The sequence below is a fragment of the Poromitra crassiceps genome (assembly GCF_964638095.1).
Source record: "Poromitra crassiceps genome assembly, chromosome: 19".
NCBI lineage: Eukaryota > Metazoa > Chordata > Actinopteri > Beryciformes > Melamphaidae > Poromitra > Poromitra crassiceps.
The window spans coordinates 19,113,906-19,136,546 of NC_139646.1; the positions used below are offsets into that span (position 1 = coordinate 19,113,906).

Genomic DNA, 22,641 nt, shown 5'->3' on the forward strand with positions numbered 1-22,641 from the left:
ACGATTTGATCTGTTTGAAAACCACTGGGCCCCCGTTGCCCCCGACCGCAAAAGGTCAAGTGGATTTGTCCCCCGCCAGGTTTTTGTTTTTACCCCGAGTGGACTGGAGTCTGTATCAGTGTTGGGAGCAGTGGAGCGGTTTCTCCTCCCTCCTCCTCGTCTTGTGTACAGCATAGGTTTCAGTTCACAAAAGCAGCAACAGGTTCTGCTGTTCAATTAGAAGCAGCCCTCCCCCTCTCCTGTGGATATCGGTCCACATACAATCCACAAAAAAAAACACACCAAGCTGCTGCCAAAAAAATAAAAATAGACCCACACATTTCAATACAAAATAGAAGAATGATTGAATATAGAGTTTGGACGCAACGCATTTTCAGAAAGAAAAAAAAAAAAGTTTGGTTTGATTACCTTTGTTGGGATTTTTAATGTACAGTCACTTGAAATAATACTAATTGAATACACATTTCATCATTTAGAAAAAAAAAAATTAAACAAAAACACTATTCAAAGTAAAATGATTCATCATAAAACAATGCTGATCTGAACTGCAATCTGCAATGATTCAACTGAAGCCATGTCGCTAGCAATGAAGAAAGCAGGATATGGGAATCTGAAAACGTCTTACAGTTCAACAGAGCAAGTTCCATTTAGATGGACAGGATGAAGCCTCCCCATAGAAAGTTACTAGTATATTCTGAGCTTGTGAAACTCAACATTAATATTTAATTGACACAAATTTACATGATAAACTGTTCATTTAACAGATAAAATACTTATTCATTTATGGAAGAAAAAAAAATGCCCCCATCCAAAATAACCAATGAGAGGCTATTGTGTTTTCTCTTTCTTTTCTTTCCGTAATATAGAAGATGCCAATGTCTTAAAAAAAGAAGAAAAAAGTGCATAAGAGCAGCAGCATTGCTGGGACAGTGTGGGACAAATGAAATTAAATAAAAGAAAAATGCAGGGATAATTTTCCATTACATAATAAGAGGATTCTTTATAGGAGACATTGCCAGAAAATTAAGGATACAACTACAAAAAATGAGCAAGTATCTAAAAGTAGAATGGCAGGGAGGAAAGGAGGGATTATTGTCAATGTTTTAAATATATATATATTTTTTTCTCTGACATGCTCACCCACTTGTTCGAGAGACCGTCTTTTAAAAAGGTTTGATATGTTGGTCAATGATCAGCTGGATGACAGCTCTGCAGCCCAACACTGAAGATCAAACAAGTAAACATAATAACTAAAAATTGCACTCAAGGCAACAACCAGGATTTGTATACATACGGTATATAACAATGTCTCCGATCACTTATCCCATCACCTATGTATGTTTTTCATTTTCAATACCTTTTTTGTCACACAAAAGTCATATATACGGGGGGCACAGCACTGCCCGTTTTGGAGAATTTTAAGTCCAACTTTTTTTTTATTAAAGCATTTATGATTTGCATGTGTCGTATGTATGTATACACTACTAGATTAAGGTTTAATAACTACTGCTGCTATTTGTTAAAAACATCTCCGATCACTATAGGGCTGTGTATCTTAAAAAAGCATCTGATACCAGTACCCTTAAAGTGATATCGATACCAAAAGAGTACATCATTCAATACCTTTTTTGTTTTTAGCCATACTTTTGAACGTTTTGGTGGCATCTTGGCACACTGAACTGACAAATCCATCACATACATACGCTGTTGCGGTAGGTAGGTAGTAGGCCAATCACATCACAATAAATGGAGGACCACTTGTGGTGATCGACTGCGAGCAAAATCATACAAATAGTCATTTTTGTGTAGATCTGTGTACAAAAAGGATCGAATGCAGGTGTCGTTCGACTGGAGAAGTTTCAATACTACTTGGTTCCAGGTTTCTTTTGCCCTACCAATCACCTTATTTTAAAACGGATTGGAACAATTAAAAAAAGGGAAAATAATAAAGTCAGAACAGCAGTAATTAAAAAATAATAATAATATTGAAATAATTTATACCTTTGTATTCTCATGGACAATTTTGTTTAGAAATGAACCATCGGATCATTCTAAACATAGGCACAGTTTTTCAACATTTAAAAAATGTAAAAACTAAAACTAAAAAAATTATAAACACACCATCATTAGACCTTTGTTCTCTATGGTCAAGAAGCTATTAACATAAGTTATATCTTTAGTCGACAAGCGGCGGGGGGAAAAAAGTGGGGGGTAGAATATCAAAAGAAAATGGCTAGATGACAAAGTTAACATGAATTACGGCGGCAGCAGTAAATATGAAGTTCCAAATATTTTTTTTGTTGGTTTTTGCATACAATTGTATCTTTGCTCACGTAATAGATGCTTGTAATTACTGTAAATACATTGGCAATGGGAGCACGGTTTATATGGTTAAAAGACTTTCCACTTAGCTCACAGTTACTCCATAATCCATATATATAGATATTTAGTATATACTATATATCTATATATATACAGTATAGACATACTGTATATATCTTAAGTTTTGGCAAAGAGTTGGAAAGATTTGTCATCTTACATGATTCGGAATGAAAGAGATGAGTGGGAGTGGTTGGGCTCCTAAAATGACGGTGATAAACTCGAGAGTGACGCCGAAGTCAAGTCTCCACAGAATGGCCTCGTTTTTGCCCGAGGAGGGTGAAGGAAGGGAACGTTTCCCTCTTCCTCCTCCTCTGTTTGCCCCGCCCACACTGCCCGTGGCCAGTTCCTCTTCTTTACAGTGTAGGACACGTAACGGGGCGGGCGAGAGGCTGCGTGGCGGGGCGTAGCGGGACAGGGCTCGGGTGGGGAGGGGGGTTGGGTTTGGGGGTGAGCAGGGCTCGGGGCTCAGACCATGGCCCGGTACGGTCCCTGCATCTTGAGGAACTGGATGATGAAGGAGGGCCCCCCGGCCACGATCTGCGGCGGCAGGTGGCTGAGCGGACAGTTCTCGATGCTCATGATGGACAGCTTGCTGCAGAGGGCCAGCTCGAACGGGAGGCTGTGCAGGTTGGGGTTGTCGTTGAGGTACAGCTCCTCCAGGTTCTCCAGTGTACCTGAGGACGGAGGGGCAGTTAGATCATGGCTGTCCCATTTGGGGCCTGCGGGCGGCGGGCCACTCCCTTTGTGTTGGGCTGCCACGGATTTGACAAAAAGAAAAAGAAAAAGAAAATCTGCAGCCAACATTACTCTTCTTCAGAGGCACTCTAGCTGGCAGAGTTCCAGCTAGAGTGATGATACTATATTACATGAAACTAGAAGAACTACTTGAACCAAGAATGATTATATTACAGCGTGCTAGGAAAATAAAAAAGAAATACAGTAAGTAAGTAAACCATGAAAGGGAATTAGTAGAGATATGACGCTGCGAGCGATATTAGGCATTTCTTGGGAAAAATAAATAAAATGTTTCCACAACTTTCCAGACACTTTTGACTGTCATCTTACATTTGTTTTTTGATAATTTTTTTTATTGATTTAACTCTTTTTTTTAACATAAAGAAAGAAAAACACACAACAACTATACATATACACAAGCAGATTCACTCAAAACATAATCCCCCACCACCCACCCACAAATATATTAGCTCACAGTACTATATATGCCCTACAGCAAAAAAAAAAAAAAAAAGATAAAAAAAAGACAACCCAACCTAGCTATCATGGCGACATCCATGGTCACAGCTTCAAGAAATGCGTTCCATGCGGTAATATTTTCTACTTTATCGCACCTGCACAATATGTTACTCAGTTTTAGCACTCGTATGCAATTAAACAAATCAAATAAGCGTGGGAGGACATGCATGGCTGGGTGGGAGAGACGGACAGATGGAAAAATAATGAAATCCAGGTACCAGTTCGGAGAAAGAAACATGAAGGACCATAAACGGTGAAGAAAAGTTCTTCCTCAGGTCTCAGGTACAATGCACAAATTCAATAGCAACAGAATTAAAAACCATGACAAACTATTGGCCAATTAAAAACCATGACAAACTATTGGCCAATTAAAAAAACATGACAAACTATTGGCGGTGACGTCGCTGATGATGCGGTCATACGTCACGCTGGAAAATTGTGGGAGATAAGCGTCTCTAAGAGCAACCTAAAGCCCTGCAAGCCAGAGGTATTATTAACTCTTGGGCCCAGTTTGACTACTCTAAAAATACACTGTCCCTCACCTCCTTCCTCCACCTGGTTTAATCTGTGGCTTAAGTCTTGGCCGCAGCAGCCACCAGCCCACATGTAGCATGTTGGATCAATCAGTGCTCACTCACAGGGAGAGCAGGAGGGGAGCATCACAGCCTCTTAAGCTCCTAAATCCTACTGGTGGGGTTTCAACTTTTATCCAAGAACAATGTGCTACTGCTCAAAGAAAAGAGAAAGCTAAAACTGAATAATTAAACTGAATAACTTAAATTTGTTCTACAAATCCATCATTTGGCAAAAAGTGGCACCTAGTCTTACTATATGTATATATATATATATATATATATATATACACACACACACACACACACACATAGCACATCATGGTCTAAGTCCATGGCACAATTGCGTTGGGGGTGTGTCCAAGTCCAACGTTGCTAGATACAGGACGCAGACTCATGGGCGCAAATTGGTTGTATTTATAGGTGTGTGAACCCAACCAATCAAAGTGTTATCTATCTCACATTCCCTTTAAAAGGCAGGTGCGCTTGCACCTTGACGCATTGCTATTTAAATGACGGATTCAGCAAACGCATATGCTCGTGCGCAATTGCGATGTGTGAAGGTAAGATGCATGTATTTCCATGACTTTTTGTTGGGCTGTGCTTTTTACATATTGGTTGGAGGTTGCACATTGGTAACGACGTGTGGTGAGGGTTAACCGGACATGCACGTTGTGCATTTGGCACTGCATAATAGTGAGGGGGAAATTGAAATTCTCCAGACCAGCACCATGGTCCTTCTAGTGTTGAGAGAAAAAAAATACACCAAAATACTGATATTACAATAACAAAGACGCCTATGCGGGGGATTTTACATAACGCGGTGCCATTGAGTGGGTGAGTTGCAGTGTTTCAGTTGAAACCGGCCGCTATTCTGGCTACAGCTGTGGAGAAAATAGACCATAGTTTACCTATGTTGTCTGAAGAGCTATCATACTCTTGTTTGGCAGGCGATCATTTAATTTGTGCCTATTCACAAGTTTCCTGATGAGACCGTGGGCGCTTCCATGACACCCTCCCTCCTCCCTGTTTCCAGCTGCCGGTTGCCTGTTTCCGCCCAGGACCGTTCATAGCGAAAGAGACTGAAAATAATCATAATAATTGTTGTGACTTTGTACCTACCTATGTCTTGTAATGGAGCCCCCCAGCACAATCATTTCACACGTGCATAATTGTATAACGGAGTGACAATATCTTGAATGAATCTTGAAAGAGAGAGACCGCTAAAGCTCCGTTCAATGACCAAATAATAAGAGTTCCGGTTTGGACGTTTAGCCTTGAAAACAAAAGCTGCCGCTATGCAACCACATACAATGTTTTTGCAATTTCAGCTCAAATAAGCCCATACAGTACGAGTGAATTGACATTCACCTTGTTTTTGTAAAATATCGCCGCTATGCAACCACACAACATTACTATTTTTAGCCATTTCGGATAAAATAAGCCAAACGTTCGCACTCTTTGACAGCAGCGCGCACGTCCTTGCTAGTGACATTTTTTTAAACAGGAAGTCGACAACCGGCAACCGCTGAGAATCATGGGAAACGTAAGTCCAGGAATAAGGTGAATACAGTATATCTATTTATATTAGCTTTCCTACTGTATGAGTGAAAGTGGGTCATCTCATCTGTGTGTCTCGCGTGTGCGTAAAGGCACGACCTGAGCATGAACACCTCGGCCCCAGCGCAGAGTGCGCGCCCAGTCTGCGGAACTCCGCCTCACGCTGCCTTCCTGGAGTATGTCCTCCTAAGCTTAAGACTAACACACCCACGGGCGCACAGATGACTGCAAGCGCGTTTACTATTTAGACAACGTGTGCTGCTGGCCGTGACAATGACATTGCGTCGGTTAGGAAACTAGCAATGACACTCTCGCTGCGCCTTGTGCCGCTTTTGCGCCGGGTGGAAAATGGGGTCCATCGAGTTCTACAGGGGATCTGTAACAAACATAACATCCCATCATTAACCCCCGCCCCCCTGGAGCCTGGCAGAACCACGAGTCTCTGATCTGAGTAGTTAATGAGCAAAGTATTTACCAATCTCCTCAGGCAGCTGCTGCAGTAGGTTCTCCCCCAGACCCAGATGAGTCAGGTTGGTGAGGTGGCCGATGCCTCTGGGTAACGTAGTCAGCTGATTATTCGTCAACACAAGTTTCTAATGGGAGAGAAAGATCATATCATTTAAACCATTGAATCTTTCAATCGTGCGTTTTTATTTCAACAATCAACTGATGCAAAACCTATAAGGCATCATCACCACATCATCACAAAGTAAAACTCAGTCTCCTTTGGTTGACGGCGACATTATGATAAACTGGGCAGATGCACACTTGACTTGACCACATCTCATGAAATGCCGCGCCACGCCCGCTGAACTGGCAGCGCTCCTTCCTACCGTGCCTCGTCATCCTCATTCCTACCGTGCCTCATCATCGTCATCATCATCCTCATTGCTCATTTCTACTGTGCCTCTTTGCATACACAGCTCGGCCGCTCAACTGTTGAGCAATTGTGGGTCGCCAGATTTGCATAATTATATTAGTAAGATGTCAACTAAGAGCATTAATACACATTATTAACACATTAATACAGAGGGCTTAAAAAGTATGCCGCATAATGATAATCATTTGTAACTTATTTAGTAACTCAATCATCAAATTTCCAGCCATGACCTCCAAAGCACCTGGAAACTATTTAAAAACACAGTGAATATTAGATATATAACTAGGAATAACCACCTTGCGATTGTATGCCTCCGCCACAAGTCAAGTCGCATGTCTGTCCAGACAAGCCCAAATACCTTGAAGCCCTCAGCGCAGTGACACTTTGGGGGTCCCTCAACAACAACATTCATCATGGTATCATCAACAATCAACATGGTAAATAGTTGCCTGTCGGCAGGCGTGTTTGCGGTATGTTCAAATGCAACTTTTTGGCCGCGACACAGGAGACGTGAGGTGACGCATCGGTCGGCCTCTAGTGGCCGCTAGTCCCTTCTAGTTCTCCCGGTGTGTCTCTGGGGCTTTAACAAGCACGGGACAGACGGACGTACAAGCCGAAAACATAACGCCTCCGGCCACGGCTATCGTCGGCAGAGGCATAAAGATGGATGCTATATACTCAGAGTAATAATAATAATGAATTTTATTTGTATAGCCCACTTTACAATCAAACTGACATCTCAAGGTGCTTCACAAGAGAAATTCAAGCACACACAATAAAAGATTAAAAACACTTAAGTAGAGGATTAAAACAGGCCCTAGTCGAACGCAGCATGTAAAAGGTGGGTCTTTAGGCTGCTTTTGAAGGCAGCGAGGGAGTCCGAGGCCCGGATGGATCCTGGGAGCAGATTCCACAGGCGTGGCCCCAGTGCACAAAAGGCATGATTTCCCATGGTTGAGAGCCTTGTGCGTGGAACTGCAAGCAGATTTTGGCTGCCAGACCTGAGAGTCCGGGATGAGGTGGTGTAGTGTTTACATGGCCTCTGCCTTACACACCATTTCCTTGACTGCACTATAATCACATTGATGTGCATAAACATAGCAGTGTCTGCTGAACTGGGCAGACAAGATGCATCCTTGTTCATGTAATATAGGAAGTTAACATAGTGGCGGGTACAAAGAACTAGCACACTGATAACACTGGCACTTCTCTTTTCACATGACATGGGGTGGAATCAAATGTTTTACAGTACAATGAAGAGACCTGCGTGTCGGTAAGTTCTTACCTGTAAATCTTTAAGGTAAGCGATTTCGTTAGGTAGCGATTCCAACTTGTTCTCCTCCAGGTCGAGCTCTCGCAGCTTTCTCAAATTCCCAATACCATGTGGCAACTTCTTCAGAAGATTATTGGACAATATTAACACCTGTGCAGAGAAGGGGAGTTTTGTTTACAATAAAGAATAGATGAAAACTGACATCAGACATCATGGCGCGTAACGTTCTGAGCCACGTTTCCCTTAGTGTTCATCAAATTAAAACAATCCACAGGAAAACAGAATTCATATGTCTTTGTTCAATGATCTCAGCCTTACGTCCGCACGCCCCCAGCGCCTGAGGGTCTGAATCACAAGTCAGCCATTTCCGGGTTTTGCCGTCGGAATTCCTACGGTAAAATCTGATTGGACGTTGGCTGTTGCTGTTGCTCTCTACGTGCATTGGTGCATCGTTCAAAATGTACCACCCGAAGTGTTGCATCATGCCGTCCGTGGTTGGTCAATTCATATGTCTGTCATGCATTTTGTTTTGGTCTTAGGAGGAGGTCCTTAACCACTTTTCAAGAATTGTGCACCAGACGTCACGTAGATATCAGCTACGGCTGACTACTGCAAGACTAACAGCCACCTATAGTCACCGTTTCACTAAATCAATACAGTTTCGTATTTATTAAATACGTATTTACGTATATACTGTATTAAATACTATTTATTTAACAAAGTGACTCTTGTCATTTTTTATTGAACAAAGTGACATAGTCTCTATCACTGTCTCGTGGATGTGTAGTGAATGCTTAGCCACCATGACCGTTTACAGTTTTGCGGATCAAGACTGACTGCTTCTAACAGGTCTGTGCAGTAATCTTGTGTTTTTAACCAAACCCAAAGCTAAATACCAGGAATCAACATTCCTTAGTGAAGTCCCAGTGCAGCTATATGTGTTAAAAGGTACACCAGCCTCCAAATACTCTACTTGGAATAATCATTTGTGTCTGGTGGCTTTTCCCACACAAAAAAATAAATTACCGTATCTTGTTAAAATCCTTAAAATGATTTCCCTATTTTTGCCTTGTTAAAAATACTAAAGCAACCAACCTGTGTTATCTAGAACATTTAATAGCCAATCACAGCATACAAACAAGGGCTTTAAGTGCTGAATACTGTGCAGGGATTGGCTCCAGTATTTGGGATGTCACGAATCATGCTCCAGGGATGCAAAGTCATGGAGAGCGAAAAAGGTGACAGATATCGAGGCAGACATAAAACCACTCGGAAATCCTCCTATTTTGGGATGAAAAATGTGCCTGTCACCTAAAGGTGACTAGTTTGCATCCCTGATGCTCGTTGAAAATGGCCTTTTCAGTGAGCACAGAGAAAACTTTCCACTTTCAGCAGACGATTGTGAAAACAGACTTATAGGGTCATTCTGCATCATTCTGCACAGCGAAGCTCAAACATTCAACTGAAGGAACAAGAAGAAACACACATCTTTGACTTTAGGGAGTCTTTAAGATGTGTCTGGAGAAGAAGCACAGAGCAGGAGATGAAGGCTGAAGGGCTGTCATGGCAACAGCTTGACCGAAGGGCACAGGACCGGTGTGGATGGAGGGCTTTCGTCGATGGCCTATGTTCCTCAGGGAATACTAAGGCCTAAGTAAGTAAGATCTATCTACTCCGGTCGGAACATAAGAGTCACTCTCCATATTTTGTCACAGGTTGAGAACTCAGCACCACTTCAAGAACTACCTCACATCACCTCCAGCGGGTGAATCACATCCCCTCTCATGTGCTTTTTTCATTGAATATAAAACTTATACCTTCCATATTGTTTTGCAGCACTGCTCTATTTGATCATTCTAGACTCGAGTATTGTTACAGCAACATGGCTCTGGCCCTTATGCCTGAAGTACACGGTATGCGTGACAATCCAAACTTGTTGCAGCATGGTGTTTTACACCAGGTCTGTTCTTGTTCTGCCCGTAGTCTATCAGTTGTGTTGCACTCATCTACATTTGACCTATGGGTAAATAAAAACATCTAGTTTTTGCTTATTTTTCTATAAATGAGTTGTACCGTGAATAATATTAAGTTAAGTTATCCTTTATTTATCCCCATGGGGAAATTCATCCTCTGTATTTGACCCATCCTCTACTAGGAACCTTCCTAGAACTAGGAGAGGTGGGCAGCTGCAGTGCAGCGCCCGGGGACCAACTCCAGTTCTTTTTGCTAGTGCCTTGGTCAGGGGCACTGACAGGAGTATTAACCCTAACATACATGTCTTTGATGCACCATATAGGGAACTATATATAGAGTACTTACGCCACTTTTTGTGAAAGCGACATTTTGTTTATCGAGATGTTGATAAATGACTATAGAGACACTGCATGAAATAGGCCACGCCCATCACGGAGGAAAGCTCTGCATTCATTGCCATAAACCAGCGTCATTTTCCTTGAACATAGCTAAAAGCCGTTGTGTGGTGGGCTGCGCAGACAACAAATGTAAAAAAAAAAAATAGCCATTTAACATTTTTATTTGTACTCCTGAGCAAAACAAGGAAGTCGTTGAGAATTGGTGAGAAGACAAATGTGATTCTAGCTGTCAAGGAAGTAAGTTGGAGTGTTCATCTTCCGTATATATGACCTTTGTGTGCAACACGTGACATAGGAGAACGCCAGGATTGGGGGTGTTTTTGGGCGTGGTTTCTGAATGATGATGCACTCCGCAGTGTCTCTATAATAGGCTAAATGTATTGATATCCATTTATATAGCTCAAATACGCAACAGACCACTGTGTAGTCCAACAAAAACAGAAGCCAAATAGAAGCCATGTGTGTCTCCCAAGTCGCGCCTCAGATCGGGCAACGTGTTGCGTACGCAGCCAGTGGGTCGGCTGCGCACTGGTAAGCGGCTGCGTATCGGATACGACCATTCCAAAACAAACGGTGCGGCGGAACCGTTAAACTGATAATCATTGGTTGTTTAGAGTGTGATCCAAGAACTGAGGTCTATTCTAGTGTTGCACTGCCAGCTAAATGCTTCAAACCCACACGTGTATCCAAGACTCACCTCGAGTGAAACAAGGCCACAGACGTCCTCCGGGATCTTAGTCAGCTGATTGGTGGCCAGATTCAGCTCCACCATGCTGGTCCATGTGCCAAAGTCCAGCGGCAGAGACGTCAACTGGTTGTCCTGAGGAAGATGACCGCATCGCTTTAATAACACAAACCCCTGGCAACCATTCAGAGCGACACAAGGACAGTGCTGTTCAAGAGGCTAAGTAAATCAACTGCAGCGCACTCTGCCAGCTATGTCACCTGCCCTCACAATCACAGTTTTATACAGATCCAAATCCTTCCCAGATGCAGCATTGTGGACATTAAAAAAAGGGTGTTTTGTCCATGCCCGCGGCCCAAAGACTCAAATGACAGCCAATACAAGCATGCAAATTTAATTTACCAGCTCAGATTTACCATCTGCTTACATTTCTCACCAACGTTTTGAAGAATAAAACCTCACCGTTGCTCGTGGAGGTGCATCTTTCCACTTTTTGACGCAGAAAAACACCACAGCTATGATAAGAGCGTGCACTTCTACCTCACCTTTAGTTCCCATACAGCAACATACAGTATTATACGTACTAATACCAGAAAGATAATCTCCCCATCAATATATGAATATATGTATATGTGCCACATTTTTTGGAAACAGAATTTTAAAGACACCAGTCTATTCATGATCTGCGTCGATCCTTCCTTCAGCAAGCCTCAGATGTATCTCTCAAACAAACACCCACCAACCTTCATGTTAAGCTTGCTCAGCACTTTGGCCCTGGAGAAGATGCCGAAGGGGATCTTGTTGATACGGTTGTGCTCCATGTTGAGGGAGTAGATGGTGGAGAACTGCGAGGGTCCGCCCACGGGGTACGACTGGAAGCAGTTCCTCGCCAGCGTCAGACTGGTCAGGTTCACCAAACTGGACAGGAGGCCCTGGACGAGCACCGAGACAGAGACATGACAGGAAGCGTATGATGAAGAGGGGACATAATATAATACAAGCTGCATGTTTTATACAGGATGCATGAGTAGCCCTTACGCCTATGGGTAGGCAATATACATAAATGATGACATACAACAGGTATTTAAGAGAAACAAGCAGATTTGGCACATGTGCAGTGATGACATAGAGCTTTGTGGACATGAGAGCATGGTAAGATCCATAGTTAAAATGTCAAAATCATAAAACTTGACTTCATGAAGCTCGATAGAGCACAGGTTCAAAGTGTTTGACTTGAGGAAAAGCTGACTGTTGAGGATGTTGGCGGATGGCTTATAGATAAACATTAAAAGTCAGCTTTTACATTTGAAATTAAATCCCTTCCGATGCTCCACCACTCACCTCCGGCAACACTGAGATGTTGTTGTTTTCTAGGTTGAGCTCCTCCAGTTCTCGGCATTTGGCTAACGATCTGGGGATGGCTGACAATCTGTTGTACCTCAGACCTAAGCGATTTATGCTTGCCAGATTGCCTGCAACAATCAAAGAAAAACCATCTCAATGACAGTAGCAGCATCACACTCCATTTTGTGTATCTGGCTTATTTGTTATTTCCATGAGCCTAGACCAGGGGTGGCCAAACTTTTTTGGTTGTGGGCCGCATACAGAAAAATATCGCGGGCCAAACAATATTAAGCGCGGCAGTTTTCGCGGCCAAAAAATTGGACCAGAAAACCCTTGTGCCATCAAAAATTGAATTTCTACCTAAATAAATATACGACACATAGTTTATTGATGCGCTCACCTATTACAATGGGTATTTCTGTATGTTATCAAATTTTCTTTTCCTGTGCCAACAGGTTAAGAAAGAGATAATTTAATATAACATTAGTATTAAACATTAATTCATTTCTTTTTTATTTTTTAATAAATAGACCATGTCAGGGTGCCCAAGTATAACCCATTTTCAATGGTTTTAAATTGAAAAAACGAAATGGGGGGAATCCGTTTTTTTGTTTTTGTTTTTGTTTTTCTTAATGTTTTTGTTTTTCCGTTTTTTCCCCCGTTTTCGTTTTCGTTTTCAACTTTGAAACAGAAAAACGGAAAAACGTTTTTAGCAACAAAAAAAAACAAAAAACAAAAAAAAATTATAACTTTTTTTTTTCTAAATTCATGGCGGGCCACTTAAAAACGGGCAGCGGGCCGCAGTTGGCCCGCGGGCCGTAGTTTGGCCACCCCTGGCCTAGACGCTGGAGGAACATCTCTCACCTATAGTCTCTGGGAGGTCCAAGAGCTCGTTGTGCTGCAAGTCAAGGTTGGTTATCTGTGTGCAATTCCCAATCTCCTTGGGTAGGTGCTCCAGCTGGTTATGGGCTACGTCCAGAGTAATGAGGTTACATAGCTCCCCTGCAGAGGACGCACAAGAACATACAGAAGACCATTCCAGATGCTTCAGTCTTCTCAAGGTGAGTGGTCGTTCACTTCCTCACATTTACCCCATCAACGTTTTTTTTTTCTCATTCCCTCTGTACAGAATCAGGATAATATTGATCGCTAACGCACACAAACCATACAGGCATTTGTCGTGCTGACACTGATACGGAGCTTTGGACAGCTTGCCAAGTGTCACTGCCACAGCAGGATCTCACACGCAGTGCAAACAGACATACTACGGGGGCTGTTGGACATATCTCTTACATTCAAAATTCATAACTCTTACATTCAAAATTCAATCAGTTATAGGAATGTGCTTTGGAGTAGTGAGGTATGCAGTACGGCTGCAGCTGAAGAGGGAAGTGTAATGCGTGACGGTCAGTGCTGTGGTCGGCTCTACCATGAGAACGTTCTACTGGACACAATGAGAAGTGTGAAATAAAGTATGAGCGAGGGAAAACCCACATTCACAACGGAAAATCAACATCAGCCAAATGCGGTTAGATTTTGGCTGTGGCTAGCAAGTCTGTCTCGCCTACCTGCCAGTTAGCTAACCAGCCATCATTTAGAGGTGTAAGAATCTAGCTGGCTGGTAAATTGGCAAAAGTGTCTGGTGAATTTTTCTGATTTATCAAGTGCTATGGCGAGTAGACTAAACGTTTGCTTCGTTCCCACCCTTCCTATATTTCAGGGAATCGCCCGATCCCCGCCCCCCTCCCACTTTAGGTTTTTACCCACCTATCTCCGCGGGCAGCTGTTTAATCTTGTTCTCGCGGATGCTGAGCATGGTGAGCTTGGACAGGTTTCGGATGTCCTTCTCCACCGCCGTGATGCGGTTGAAGCGCAGGTAGAGCGTGGCCAGCGACGTGACCCGGTAGACCACGGCCGGTATCTCCCGCAGCTTGTTGTGCCGGAGGTCCAGCATGCGCAGCTTCTTCAGGGAGTCCAGCGAGTCGGGCAGGCTGGTCAGGGAGTTCTCGCTCAGGGCCAGGGTGACCAGGCCCGAGAGGCAGCCCACCTCCGCCGGCAGGCTCTGCAGCTTGTTGCTGTACAGGTAGAGTTCGGCCAGCTGCGTCAGCTCCTTGATGGAGGTGGGCAGCATGTGGATGGACCGCTTGGACAGGTCCAGCCTCATGGAGTTCTCCTCCCGGCACTTGTTGAGCTCTTTGATCACCTCGGCGTTGCTGGACTTCTTGCGCGTGCCCGGCGCCGGGTTGGGCCGCTTTATCGTGTTGTCGACGGAGAAGGCGACAGCGGGGGGTGCGCTGCCGGTGTCCTTCTTTCCTTCTTTGGCATCTTTCCCTTTGGTCTTGGTCTCCTTGCCGCCGTCCTTCACTAAGCCGGCCAGAGCCTTGGCCTCCTTTTCCCTTTCTTTCCCCGCAGGACCGCCTTTCGGCTCCTTTTCCTTTGAGTCTTTTTCTTTGCCTAAAGTACTGCTCATGTCGACGTTATCGGGCCCCCCGCAGAGTTGCTCATGGGAGTCTCTCTCGTCGAGATGACTTATTCGGGGGAAAAGGGACGCGGGTAGCCAGGGAGGCTTTTACAGAAGGATACGTTGATGCATCCCTGTGCAGGCCTGCACATTTATGATGATCCTTGAAAAGAAAGGCCTTGTGATCCAAAGGGGTTTCGATACTTTGTTCCTTGGTTAAAAAGCCATGGGAGAGAAAATCCTTTGAAGTAGCTGGATTGTGGCATCCGCGGGCCACATGCTTCAACGTTTGAAGAGCATACAGTCCCTGGGCCTTCAGGTAGAAGTGAGTTCAGGTTGCAAAGGTCATCAGGGTTTTCATCCTGTGTGGCTTTGCTGTTCTGTTGGGGGGGGGGAGAGAAAAAAAATTCAGTCTTACAATTTCATATTCATACTTATTACATTTTCAGCAATTAGGGGACACAGTTATCCAGAGCAGTTTACAATCAGTGAAACACCAGCAGGGTTCAAGCGTAAGGATTGCCTGATGGCTTGAGGCCAGAGAGAGGTGTAACAAGAGACTAGTAGGGATGTACCGATAACCGTGAGATACCGTGACATCATGCCACCACGGTTATCGTACCGTAAGCCTTCCCTGCAATACCGTGCCCACGATATGTTGTGCAATATGCACCGTGCTGCACGTCACTACAAATCTGTTCATAATGGAGGACCCTTGTGCAAACGAAACGCTCTCATATTAGTTTTAGTTTCAGTTCAATAAAGCAATCTTCTTCTTCAAAGCAAAATACTTGTTTGTTTTTGGGATGGGGCATAGTACATTTAATTAAAATGGTGTTGGGCTGAAACAATACTGTGAAATACCGTATATGTGATATTTTGGTAGATACCAGCGTACCATACTGTGAAATTTCATATCATTACACCCCTAACTAAGACAGCGTATTGGTCAGCCTGAGAGAAGAAGAGAGAAAAACATTGTGTTCATGCATTGTCATTTGATGAAAAGCCATAAGCTCTGACTGTCTCTGTGCTCAGACTGTGTCTGTGCTCAGACTGTGTCTGTGCTCAGACTGTGTCTGTGCTCAGACTGTCTGTGCTCAGACTGTCTGTGCTCTGACTGTCTGTGCTCAGACTGTCTGTGCTCTGACTGTCTCTGTGCTCTGACTGTCTGTGCTCAGACTGTCTGTGCTCTGACTGTCTCTGTGCTCAGACTGTCTGTGCTCAGACTGTCTCTGTGCTCAGACTGTGTCTGTGCTCTGACTGTCTCAGTGCTCAGACTGTCTCAGTGCTCAGACTGTCTCTGTGCTCAGACTGTGTCTGTGCTCAGACTGTCTCTGTGCTCAGCCTGTCTCTGTGCTCAGACTGTGTCTGTGCTCAGACTGTCTCTGTGCTCAGACTGTGTCTGTGCTCAGACTGTCTCTGTGCTCAGACTGTCTCTGTGCTCAGACTGTCTCTGTGCTCAGACTGTCTCTGTGCTCAGACTGTCTCTGTGCTCAGACTGTCTCTGTGCTCAGACTGCGTCTGTGCTCAGACTGCGTCTGTGCTCAGACTGCGTCTGTGCTCAGACTGTCTCTGTGCTCAGACTGTCTCTGTGCTCAGACTGTCTGTGCTGAGACTGTCTGTAGTCAGACTGTCTCTGTGCTCAGACTGTCTCTGTGCTCTGACTGTCTCTGTGCTGAGACTGTCTGTAGTCAGACTGTCTCTGTGCTCAGACTGTCTCTGTGCTCTGACTGTCTCTGTGCTCTGACTGTCTCTGTGCTCTGTCTCTGTGCTCAGACTGTCTCTGTGCTCAGACTGTCTCTGTGCTCAGACTGTCTCTGTGCTCTGACTGTCTCTGTGCTCTGTCTCTGTGCTCAGACTGTCTCTGTGCTCTGACTGTCTCTGTGCTCAGACTGTGTCTGTGCTGAGACTGTCTGTAGTCAGACTGTCTCTGTGCTCAGACTGTCTCTGTGCTCAGACTGTCTCTGTGCTCAGACTGTCTCTGTGCTCTGTCTCTGTGCTCAGACTGTCTCTGTGCTCTGACTGTCTCTGTGCTCAGACTGTCTCTGTGCTCTGACTGTCTCTGTGCTCAGACTGTCTCTGTGCTCTGTCTCTGTGCTCAGACTGTCTCTGTGCTCTGACTGTCTGTGCTCCGACACTGGCTTGCTCTCCTCTTTGTTGTGTTTTGACTGACTGAGAATGGAAACCAATAAATTAGTCTGGGATCCATCAACTCAAGAGTTATGTGGAGTGGACATGGTGACGGCTACTTCAAATTACAAAGAAATAGGTGTTTCTTGTTTCATTGGGTTATGATAAATCAATCCTGTATAATTTGCAAAATTTCCAAAGTAAAGTATATCAAACTGGCTCCTTTTTTACAGTACACTTATGGGAAACCCACACTGACAGACAAGAGCAAGCAACACCTAGTGTTTGTATGGTGGTAATGCAGGTAGCTGGCAATCACTGATCAGGTCTGTCTGAGTAATGTTTTGGCAGGATGAATTAATTTCCCCATCTGGTTTTTATGGATGCACCTATATCGGCCGATATTGGCCTTGTTGTCTGCCATCGGCCTATCATATTGGCCTTGTTGTCTGCCATCGGCCTATCAGCATTGGCAAAAAGGATGCTGTTCACCGATTGCAGTGGCCAATATTTAGCATCATCCTATCCTAATCCATCATCCTCATTTATCATTCCACCCCTACTGATGATGTTGTAGTCAATATTTATGAACATTTTCTAGTAGTAAGCTATATATCCTGGGAACCCAGGAAAAAAGGTGTCTTCCAATTCCTTTTTAGGTAGGTGGATAGGTAGGTAAATAAATAAATAAATAAATAAATAAATAAATAAATAAATAAATAAATAAATAAATAACCATTTAGACTTTTTTCTTATTTATTTTTAATTTTACAGCATGTCCACTGTGGTGGACCGCGGGACCATTTTAGTGTGAAAAGGCCTCCAGGGGGCATGGAGCTGCAGAAGCTCCTCCCCAGAGGGTTTGACGTTTTGGGGGAGGGGGAGGGCCATCCAACAACCAGATAATTTTGCTCCAAAAGGTAAATAGTTGAGGGAGGATGCTGCTGTGCTGAGCATTCAGAGGGGGCAGCATCGAGGGAAACCATCACAAATGAAATGATGCAATATAGGGTGGAGCCTTTTGGGGGGAGAAGCATCAGGACCTCCATGCCTCCTGGAGGTCTTCTCATGGCCCCGTGGTGAGGTCCACCACAGTGGACATTGACATTGTGTGTGCCATTGCAGTGTCATGTTTTCAGACACTGCAACGTACCCAGCTGTTAGTTAATGCACTTCTTCTGTCAAATCAACCTCCATCTTTCGTGCAGCAACACCATATCTGCATCATTTAAACACTTATCTCTCTTGCACCCATCAAATCATGTGGTTTAGAAGAGACGGGGTGTATGTGTTGTGTCATCATGTTTACAACACCGCAAATGTGATATCACCGAGAAGCCCAGGATGTCCTCTACACACTGCAACAGCTTTCTGCATTTTAGCATACAAGGTTGTTGAAATTGAGAACATAGACTCGTGTCCACTACAGTGGACACGAGTCTATGTTCTGGGTCCCAGGAGGATATTAGGCTACCAACAGTAAAGGAGTGCCAGAGCCATAGTGCCCCCTGACAATATTCCTTATGCAGCACAGCAGACAGAGAAAAGAAACATCTCAACAGGTTTGGTTGGTTGACAGTGCCATCAGATACTTGGACCAGAGTGTGCTGTGCCTACGACAGTCTAAATCTGTTGAATGGACTCGGCAATAACCTCCCAGAAACTTACTCCTACTAAACAAACATGGCCCAGCGGGTGTTGACACTACTGTAAAGCCTATAGCCCCACCTAAACGTACATTCAGCTGTTTAGCTCTCCCCCATAACGTCTGCCGCACAACAATCGCATTGCTTATTTTTATGTCTGAAAGACATCCAGACTAAAGACACAGGCGTTTTGGATCTTGACAGGACAAAGTGAGCCGTCCCGTCTCTGTTCAGTCTCTGTGGCTGTTGTACCTCGGCGTTGGTCTGTGTAAAGCTCTCTCCAGCGCTGCTACAAGCTAAGCCGTGGCAAACAGAGAGGCAGGTTGGGCTGGGGATCAGAGCTAAGTGAAAAGGTTAGGGGCTACTGAGAGTCATCTTTAGAAGTGGCCTTCAAAGCCATCAAGTGCCTGCAACAACAGGTCCGATGACCTTTTGGGTAGGAGCAAAGGCGGGGTCAATAGCAGCAGCAGCACCCTTTCAAATGATAGAGTACTTGACAGCCGTGTTGTGTAAATATTAAAAAAGGCAGCCACCACTTTTGCTGGCCATCATAAATAAAGCCATGAACATCCAAACTGTGTGCATAAGGCCTACCTGTGTTAGAGCATAGCCAGGCCAGCCCCATCTCAAAGACTATATAAACCAAACCAAACTGTGCAGGCCAGCCCCATCTCAAAGACTATATAAACCAAACTGTGCAGAAACAACTTCCATGTATGGTTCTGCTCTATATGGCCCAGCCCTGGGAGACCATCGCCTGAGAAACAAACTGTATTTAGAGTCACTTCACTCACACTTTGTGCCATCCTCTAGTCTGGCCTAGTCTCAACTGTATAAAATACAAAATGAAAACAGGGGGGGGGGGGGGGTCTCAAACCAGTGGAGCAAATTATTTAAATTAGTAGCTTTTTACTATTGCCATTATCCGTAAAAGGTTAGACTTCGGCATGTGAACCAAGCTTAGTAGTGTATTATTGTAATCCAACCTTTTTTATCCTAGACCCAGCTACTCTTCAGTCATGTTTGTCCTGATCATTGTCCTGAACATGAAAATAAAGGATTAGCCAAACCTATGTAGGTTCAATCTTAACCTCATCTCTCAAATGTACATTAAAGGATTTTCTAACAGCGCAGTTTATATGCAGGTGACCAAAGAAGCTCTCACTCCAGAAGAACAAAAAAGAAAAATAACAAAAAAAAATCACTTGTGGGCGATTGCTGTTAGAAAAAGCAGTTTCCAGTTATGTTTCATCCCTGACAACACACCAAAACCAAAGCTTAGGGCCAAGCTACAATTCACTCAACACATTTCACAAATTTCTATGAGGAACAATCAATAGGAAAGAAGATATGTATGCATTTATTTAGATATTGACAATATTAGAGTAGTATGCCAATTCTGGTGGTTCTTTTCAGGCCAGTCATTATGCCTTCCACGTGCAAGAAATGCCAGAATTTTCCAGTCCCAAAGGAACTGATTGCACCAGTCGAATATTACTCAGGGTTTTCCATAAGTGCCAGCTGTCAGCCAAATGGGCGGACATTAAAAACATTTCCAGACGGCTAAATACTTACTGTCACAATAACCGCAATACCGTGCTATAGACAAGCCAACCACGATGGATGCAAGCAAGCAACCACGCTGTGTCCACATTTTTCCTATTTTCCCACGGCGCAGCCGCCCGAGGGCGTCATGCAGTAATTCAGAGGTGTCGCTTCGTGAGATGGCCTCTAGTTTCCCGGCTGGGCGGTGTGTTTGGGCCAATCACGGTGCTTAAACATGGCAAACTCCACTCAACCAGGACGCCGAGCGACAAATGCACATTCAAACAACAAGTACAGTTGACTCTTAGCCACGGAGCTGACAGGTTGTGTTGTGAAAATGTCAATTCAAGGAAAAAAACAACACATTCTTCCCCATTTTCAACCTAATGTGAGTACAATGTGTTCAAGTGAATTCAACTTGTTTGTTTCTATGAAGTAGCTCTGTTATGATCCGCAGTACCTCTGCGGATCCCCTGGGGGCACCAGACCCCTGTTGAAGACCACTAGTGGAAAACGGATTACTCTTACCACCCCATTTATTGTCATTTGCAGCGTATGTTTTTCCATGTTCTAGGCAGGGGAAGTGTTCACAGCAATCAGTACAATGTTAAATCACCTTCTACCCTCATTTGTTGATGACCAATGTTGGAGCCTTTGAATTGCATGGATGCAGTGTTGTGGTCAAGTTGACTCCTGGACTCATTTTCAGGACTTTTTTTGTTTTGTTGTAAAAGCCCACAATAATTTGACATGATATATTCTTAGGTATATTAAAATATACAATAAAATAAAATATACAATATATATATATATTCAATTTCGTGCAAGGGCAGGCACGTGTGTTCCACCTACATGTGGATTCATGCTCATGTTCAGTAACTCCAGACTCAGACATGGACTCATGTAATGGGACTTGACTCAGATTCTTCTTTGGTGACTCGGACTTCATCACTGGGGGACTTGAGACTTGACTCACTCAAGATATAGTGACTTGACTACAACGCTGCATGGATATCACAACTGTCAACAACAGTCTTATTTATTTTAACTTAACCACAACTGTCACTGTGATATATCCATTTTGTGAGTACCATTAAGCTGCAGAGACTAGACTCTATAGGTCTAGTAAAGGACTCTTTTTGAGAGGCTGTGTACGTATCAACAACACCAAGGAACATTACAACAGGCATGGAGTTCTTGCACTTTTAACCCACATAGATTAATGCCTCCATTAAGAGATGTCTTGGGCCCCATCTAATAATAATGCAAATGCATTTATGACTGCCCATGTTCCCCACATTGTTTCTCCATTACAATGACTATTTGATCAAATAAGAAATGCACCGATGTTAGCGAAGTCATCGTTACAATTCAATTACCAGTGAAAATGGAACAACCTAAAATGCTACAACGTGACAAATGCACTACACCAGATTACTTCACGAAATATAGTATGCAAACTAGCGTTAGCTCCTGTTTCTTTTCATTGTCACCAGGATTACAGACAACCTGTATTGTAATCTGTGTAGTTTGCCTTGAATATAACGTCACTGTGTCCTAGCTAACGTTTAGCAGCTGGATATTTATGCATTCCAATTGATTGGTAGCAAGTATCTAATTACAATATTCCCCTCTGACATTCATTATTCAGAAACACTCCGTTGCAGTGGCTGTCTAAACCTGCTAAAACGACTGACAACAAGGCAGGAAATAAAATAGCGAAACGTCAACAGTGCAAACGTCAGTATGCTAGGTTGCTAACTAGCTCACGTTAGCCGACAAGCTAGCCGACAAGCTAACTATTTCAGCGAGCGATCCTTTGAGTCAACCATGTCCAAATTAACATCACTGGCGAAAACACATGAAAATACATATGTGCTGTGGTGGTCAAACGGCTGTCAGGGGTTTCGACCACCGACAGATCGGTTCACATTGAGCGAATGTAGCCCAAGCTAACGGTCTGACAGTGTGTGGCTGTTAACATTAGCCTAGGCCCGAGCAGAGCAGCTGTCAGACGTGGAGCAGCAGCCCGAGCAGTGAGCTCAACCACGGAGGGACAACGCTGCTGCAGCCAGTCGTGCGCAATCGGGTACGCCGTCTACAACTGCACTGACACCCCGAAGAAGGACAGCCGCTGTGTGCGTAAATATTCTCGGGTTCACAGCGTCGGGACACCGAGGCCTTTCAGAAGTGATCGCCGTTCAAACGCGCCGTTCCCTCGCCTCCCTTGCTGAAATATTAGTGGTGGAAAAAAGAAAACACAGATTGTGAAAACAGCGGCCATTCCGAAGCTGAACAAAAGAGTGCGTTCTCACCCCGCAAAATGACACTGCCGCGTTCCACACCGAATCAAAGGGTTGACGAGTGTGATGTCTGTGATCTCTGGAATGGATCGTAACCTTGTTAAGGGGAAAGATTCGTTGGTATGTGATAATATAACTGTTTTACCTTCAGAGGTGTGACTCCGCCATCCTTGCTTCCTCCTCTTTCCTACACTGCTGTTGCTCTGGTCCCCTCCCCTGCCACCAAATTGC

General features: G+C 44.0%; 1 protein-coding gene across 2 annotated transcripts; it reads right to left on the bottom strand.

Annotated features, from left to right (window-relative positions):
• Positions 1-363: 363 nt before the first annotated feature.
• Positions 364-22,598, bottom strand: shoc2 (SHOC2 leucine rich repeat scaffold protein). Of its 2 annotated transcripts, none has more exons than XM_083656103.1 (9): positions 22,556-22,598; positions 14,090-15,163; positions 13,187-13,324; positions 12,320-12,450; positions 11,722-11,910; positions 10,991-11,113; positions 7,934-8,071; positions 6,244-6,361; positions 364-3,056 (listed from the first exon to the last, which is right to left on the bottom strand). In XM_083656103.1, exons 2-9 carry the CDS (start codon positions 14,790-14,792, stop codon positions 2,848-2,850), a joined length of 1,749 nt encoding a protein of 582 aa, XP_083512229.1. In that variant the 5' UTR covers positions 14,793-15,163; positions 22,556-22,598; the 3' UTR covers positions 364-2,847. The 2 variants fall into 2 exon arrangements, with proteins under 2 accessions (XP_083512229.1, XP_083512230.1); XM_083656104.1 differs by lacking the exon at positions 22,556-22,598 and adding an exon at positions 22,423-22,517.
• Between the last annotated feature and the right edge of the window lie 43 nt (positions 22,599-22,641).

What these genes read in the sequence shown, in the direction of transcription:
- shoc2 (XM_083656103.1), bottom strand. Translation starts at nt 14,792, where the DNA reads ATGAGCAGTACTTTAGGCAAAGAAAAAGACTCAAAGGAAAAGGAGCCG. An exon ending in GGACCTCCCAGAGACTATAG is followed by an intron (nt 12,451 to 13,186) that starts GTGAGAGATGTT and finishes TGATTGTTGCAG; the next exon opens with GCAATCTGGCAAGCATAAAT. An exon ending in ACATCTCAGTGTTGCCGGAG is followed by an intron (nt 11,911 to 12,319) that starts GTGAGTGGTGGA and finishes GTGCTCGTCCAG; the next exon opens with GGCCTCCTGTCCAGTTTGGT.